We start from the raw sequence: 6,763 nt of genomic DNA on the forward strand, positions 1-6,763 counted from the left end.
GGCCCCCCCCCCCCCCCCCCGCCTTTCCTTTTAGTTTCTCACCATATTTTTGGTCTCTGGCAGAGCTATAGTTCCTACTTTCCTTTAGTTTTGTCTCAGTTTACATTTGAACCCTCCTTTGTTAGTATTTCTGTAGCACATTATTTGAGTGCCTGTTATGGATCTTTTCCTTCAGTGGGCATTTGAGTTTTTTGGATCCTCAAAGTATTTTATCTGATAATATAAATAATGTCATTAAAAAAACACCGTATCTCTACTTTTTCTTCTTTTTTACTTTTAATGGTTGTTACTTATGTCAGTTTTTTACTTAGGCAAACAGTTCTCAGGCTTCCTGTTAATCCATTCATAATTTACTTCTTTTCCTAGAAATTTCCATCTTGTTTCTCTACCATAAGAGTTTTTATTAAGAAGTAGAAAGGTCATTCTTACAGAAAATTTCAAGTACTTTAATGGAACGTGTTAGGACAAATAAATGGAATTATTCGTTTTATTTCTACAGTTGCCTAGAAGAAACAGGCTTTGTGGTCTTTAAAGTAGATAGCACATTTTACCCCATTTTATCACTGCTATAGTTAGTACTTCTGTATTTTATATCATATTCAGAAGTCTCTTCTTTACTCTTTAATAAATAGTCTGAAATGCCAATTTTGTTAATTGTTATATCTTCTCCAACTTTTCTTAGTTTCTGGGTTTTTTTTTTTTCCTTTAAGAATTCATTTTAGTTTTTTATTTTTTGGCTGCTGGCCAATATGGCGATCTGAACCCTTGACCTTGGTGTTACCAACACTGTTGTAATCAACTGAGCTAACCAGGCAACCCCTTAGTTTCTGTTTTGAATCAAGCTTTGCCAGTTCTGGAACCTGGAAGTTTAATCTCTGCTTAAATGAGACTATGTAATCCCTAAATGGTTTTCCTTCTTTGCACACAGTGGTCCAGGCTTTGTGGCTTTTTTTCCCCCTCTACTTTGATTTATTTACACATAAAGACACAGCACAGACCAAAACATGCAGTTTGATGTTCATAATACAACGTATGTGTAGATAATCGTTTTTACTTTAACTTTCTACATAGAGGATAGGATTGTATTGTAGTAGACTCTCCTTTGCTCTTTTGTTGTGGTGAATCACTAACAATTTTTGCCACAGTATTTTTTTTAATCCAGGTAAAATTCACATAACAGAAAAGTTCTTTTTTTTGCCCTTTTTATCGTTATTTGAATTTCTGTGTGGTGTATTTTTATCTTTTTTCTCTTATGGTAAAATACAACATAAAATTTGCCATTTTGATCATTTTAAAATGTTGAATTCAGTGTTATTAGTACAGTCACAATCTTGTGCAGCCATCACTACTACTACTTCCAGAACATTCTGTCATCCCCAAAGGAAGTCCCAGACTCATTAAAAGGTCACTCCCCATTCTCCCTACCTCCAGCCCTTGGGCTACCACTAATCTGCTTTCTGTCTCAATGAATTTGCCTGTTCTTGATATTTCCTAAATGTGGAAACACACAGTATGTGGCTTTTTGTGTCTGGCTTCTTTTAATTAGCATAATGTTTTCAAGGTTCATCTGTAATTATCATGTATTAGTACTTACTCATTTTTATGGCTGAATAATATTCCATTATATGGAAATACCATACTTTATCTGTTTACTAGTTGATGGACATTTATGTTGCTTTTCTCTTTTGGCTATTGTGAATAGAGCTGCTATGAACATTGGTGTACAAGTTTTTTTTGAACACCTGTTTTTACTTATTTTGGTTATCCCTAAGAATCGAATGTCTTGTGATAATCCTATATCCAGCTTTTTAAGGAACTATCAAACTTTCCCATAGCAGCTGTACCATTTTACATTTCTACCAGTGATGTGTGAGGGTTTGATTTGTNCAATATGGCGATCTGAACCCTTGACCTTGGTGTTACCAACACTGTTGTAATCAACTGAGCTAACCAGGCAACCCCTTAGTTTCTGTTTTGAATCAAGCTTTGCCAGTTCTGGAACCTGGAAGTTTAATCTCTGCTTAAATGAGACTATGTAATCCCTAAATGGTTTTCCTTCTTTGCACACAGTGGTCCAGGCTTTGTGGCTTTTTTTCCCCCTCTACTTTGATTTATTTACACATAAAGACACAGCACAGACCAAAACATGCAGTTTGATGTTCATAATACAACGTATGTGTAGATAATCGTTTTTACTTTAACTTTCTACATAGAGGATAGGATTGTATTGTAGTAGACTCTCCTTTGCTCTTTTGTTGTGGTGAATCACTAACAATTTTTGCCACAGTATTTTTTTTAATCCAGGTAAAATTCACATAACAGAAAAGTTCTTTTTTTTGCCCTTTTTATCGTTATTTGAATTTCTGTGTGGTGTATTTTTATCTTTTTTCTCTTATGGTAAAATACAACATAAAATTTGCCATTTTGATCATTTTAAAATGTTGAATTCAGTGTTATTAGTACAGTCACAATCTTGTGCAGCCATCACTACTACTACTTCCAGAACATTCTGTCATCCCCAAAGGAAGTCCCAGACTCATTAAAAGGTCACTCCCCATTCTCCCTACCTCCAGCCCTTGGGCTACCACTAATCTGCTTTCTGTCTCAATGAATTTGCCTGTTCTTGATATTTCCTAAATGTGGAAACACACAGTATGTGGCTTTTTGTGTCTGGCTTCTTTTAATTAGCATAATGTTTTCAAGGTTCATCTGTAATTATCATGTATTAGTACTTACTCATTTTTATGGCTGAATAATATTCCATTATATGGAAATACCATACTTTATCTGTTTACTAGTTGATGGACATTTATGTTGCTTTTCTCTTTTGGCTATTGTGAATAGAGCTGCTATGAACATTGGTGTACAAGTTTTTTTTGAACACCTGTTTTTACTTATTTTGGTTATCCCTAAGAATCGAATGTCTTGTGATAATCCTATATCCAGCTTTTTAAGGAACTATCAAACTACAAGTTTTTTTTGAACACCTGTTTTTACTTATTTTGGTTATCCCTAAGAATCGAATGTCTGGGTCATGTGATAATCCTATATCCAGCTTTTTAAGGAACTATCAAACTTTCCCATAGCAGCTGTACCATTTTACATTTCTACCAGTGATGTGTGAGGGTTTGATTTGTAGCTTTTGAGCTCATTTTTCATTTTATTTTATTTTATTTTTTAGATTTTTCTTGAGGCTAGTTAAGTGAAGCAGTGGGTGTGGAGAAGGAACAAAGAAATCTGTAACTGATTGTGATCAGTTAGTTGTAAACACCACACTACATCTGGACCAACCTGAACTCATTTTTCTAATTTATCAGCTAATCTTAAGGATATTGTATTTTTAACCCTCTTTCTGCTTAGATTGAATTCATTAGCAGCTTTCTTAACTCGGCATTGTCTCCTGTTAAGATTTATGTACACATATTGAGCTTGTCCTTTTTTCTTTGCTTGCAGTAATCACTGGCCAGCACCGAAATGGTGTAATTTCAGCCCGAACTCGGATTGACGTTCTTCTGGACACTTTTAGAAGAAAGCAGCCCTTCACTCATTTCCTTGCTTTTTTCCTCAATGAAGTTGAGGTTCAGGAAGGATTCCTGAAGTTCCAGAAGGAAGTACTGGAGAAGTGCTCCATGGTAAGCAGCAAACAAAACAAAAGTTAAAAAAAAATCAAATATAAAAAAGGGACAAAAATGGTTCATAGTTCAAACAGTAGGAACATACAAACCTCTTACCCCACCAGAAAAGGAACTATTTCTGATGGTTTCTTAGAATACTGAACTGAAAAAAACAGTGTATAGATGTATCAGCCCTTAAGTTTCTATATCTTACAGAAATGTCTTTAAAAAAGTTTTGAACCATACTGTGCTGAACATACTTGATCTCGTCTGATCTCAGAAGCTAAGCAGGGTCGGGCCTAGTTAGTACTTGGATAGCAGATCACCTGGGAATACTGGGTGCTGTAGGCTTAAAAAATAATTTAAAAAAAAATTGTTTTTTTTCAGGCAGGAAAGACTCATCTATACACACACACACACACATATATAAAGGCTCATCTATATATATATTAACATTTCCACTCAAAACGTACAAAATATATACTACCTTTTGAGTGGCAATGTTAATGATACATCATCATTATCTGTAGATCTTCTGCCTTCAGGCAGTCATGGCTCATTTGGGGTTGGTAACTAAAAGACAGATTTGCATATAGAATTGTCATACTTATGTAACAGTGAAATACCTATGACCAAGATCATAGTAGATAATCTAGACTAAAAAATAAGTTTTAAAACTCCTTTTGGATATAATTTTAGTTGATTTAAAAAGTTTTATTGATTTAAAAATTTATGAAAACAATATGTTTATTATAGAAAATACAGAAACGATTAATAAATAGTCACCCATAATCCCACCACTGAAAAATACTATTGTGGCATATTTTCTTTTGATATTTTATATATATATATATAAATGTGGTGTGTGTACACGCACATACATTTAAAAAATAAAATTTGGCTTATATATGGTTTTATATTCTGCTTTGAGCATTGTTTTGTCATTGAACAAAAACCTAAATCATTTACATTTTCTTTGGAGACCAGGTAGGAATTTATAGCAAAGATGACTAAAATAACATAATCTGATTTCATTAACCATTCAGATGACTTGATTTTTTTTAACAGCTACTTAACTATTCTATTGTATGGATGTATAACTTAACCTTTTCTTTGTTTCCATTTTTTTTTTTTTCCTTTTTGTATTTTTTCATGACCGGTATCGGGATCGCAACTCTTGGTGTCGCGCCCGCACCGCACTCAACCAGTGAGCGGACCAGTCTCTATATGGGATCCGAACCCTTGGCGGGAGCGCCGCCGCGCTCCCAAGCGCCGCACTCCACCGAGTACGCCACAGGGCCGGCCCTCCATTTTTTCATTATTATAAATAATGCTGTTGTGAGTGCTCTGCAAACATTTTTCTGAATTAGTCTGAGTAGTTTCTTAAATTCCTAGAACTGGAAAAAGAGTATATGTGTTTGAGTTTTTTTTATATATACCAGGGGACTTCAAAAAGTTCATGGAAAAATGGAACTAAAAGATAAAAATAAAATTATGAACTTTATTTCCCAGCATAACCTCCACCAAGTTCAGGACACTTTTGTAAGCAGTGATAACAGCCGTTTAGTTCATCCCCAAGGAACTGAGGGTCCTGGGAATTTAACCATGTCAATGAAGTCTTTTTCACATTATTAAGTGAAGAAAAATGGGGGCCCTTTAAAGATTTTTTAAGATTAGGAAACAAAAAGAAGTCAAAGGAGCCAAGTCAGGACTGGAAGGTGGATGCCTAATGATTTCCCATTGAAACTCTCTCAAAATTGCCTTTGTTTGATGAGAGGAATGAGCAGGAGCATTGTCATGGTGGAGAAGGGCTTTCTGGCGAAGCTTTCCTGGGCATTTTTCTGCTAAAGCTTTGTCTTACTTTCTCAAAACACTATTATAATAAGCAGATGTTACCGTTCTTTGGTCCTCCAGAAAGTCAACAATCAAAATACCTTGAACATCTCAAGAAACTGTTGCCACAACCTTTGCTTCGACTGGCCACTTTTGCTTTGACTGGATCATGTCCGCCTCTTGGTAGCCATTGCTTTGATTGTGCTTTGTCTTCAGGATCATCCTGGTAAAGCCATATTTCACCACCCGTTACAGTCCTATGAGGGAATGCTTCAGGATTTTGATCCCATTTGTTTAAAATGTCAATTGAAAACTCTGCTCTTCTCTGCAGCTGATCTGGGCACAACAGTTTTGGCATGCATCAAGTAGAAAGTTTGTTCAACTGTAATTTTTTTTTTTGGCAGCTGGCCAGTATAGGGATCCAGACCTTTGACCTTGGTTTATAACACCATGCTGTAACCCACAGCCCACAACTGTAATTTTTCAGTCAGAATTGTGTAAGATGAACCAGTTGAGATGTCAGTGGTGTTGGCTGTTGTTTCTGCTGTTAATCCTTTTCAATTAGGGCATGAACAAGATTAATTTTTTTCCTTTGATGTGAATGGTCTGCTACTGCAGGCTTCATTTTCAGCATTATCTGGTCCTCTCTTAAAATGAGTAATCCATTTTTAAGCTGCTGATTTCTTTGGGGCATTGTCCGTATAAACTTTTTGTAAAGCCTCAGTGATTTCACCATTCCTCTACCTAAGCTTCACTATAAATTTGATGTTTGTTCTTGCTTCGATTTTAGCAGAATTCATGTTGCTCTAATAGGGTATCTTTTCCAGCTGAAATCTTATCCTTTTTAGTGCCTCAAACTAGATCCTGTTCAGACATGTTATAACAAGTTATTAAAAGTTTATTTTGGTGCAAAAAAGTTTTGAAATCCATGCATAGTTTTTTCATAATACACTACTTCCATGAACTTTTGAAAGACTCCTCATACATCCAAATTACCTTCAGGAAATGTTATAGCTCTTTATGCTCCAATCTAGAGTTTTCTTTAGGTTTCTTTTTCCACTTTTGCTAGTACTGGGTGTTATCATTCTTTTTTTTTTGTCATCTAGTTGACAAAAAAATTAGCTCACTACTTTACTATTCGTTTATTTGATTATGATATAAGACATTTTCATTTATTTAACTCTTGTTTCTTTATGTCTTGGCCTATTTTTCTCTGAGAGTGTTCATTTTAAAAATTTATTTGTGAGAACTTCATATAAAGGGCCGGCCCGGTGGCGCACTGCTGCAGTGCGCCGCTTGGGAGCGCGGCGGCGCTC

General features: G+C 35.3%; 1 protein-coding gene across 1 annotated transcript in view; it reads left to right on the forward strand.

The window, feature by feature from the left end:
* LOC103598483 (activating signal cointegrator 1 complex subunit 1-like) overlaps nucleotides 1–3,632 on the forward strand; it is a gene marked incomplete at its 3' end in the record, with an annotated part of 16,044 nt that extends 12,412 nt beyond the window's left edge. The window contains exon 5 of the mRNA XM_008582485.1: nucleotides 3,454–3,632. Coding sequence (XP_008580707.1) covers nucleotides 3,454–3,632 — 179 coding nt within the window. The remainder of the gene's footprint in view (nucleotides 1–3,453) is intronic.
* Nucleotides 3,633–6,763: the final 3,131 nt, after the last annotated feature.

This window comes from Galeopterus variegatus, unplaced genomic scaffold (assembly GCF_000696425.1).
Source record: "Galeopterus variegatus unplaced genomic scaffold, G_variegatus-3.0.2 Scaffold2626, whole genome shotgun sequence".
In the NCBI taxonomy this organism is placed as follows: Eukaryota; Metazoa; Chordata; class Mammalia; order Dermoptera; family Cynocephalidae; genus Galeopterus; species Galeopterus variegatus.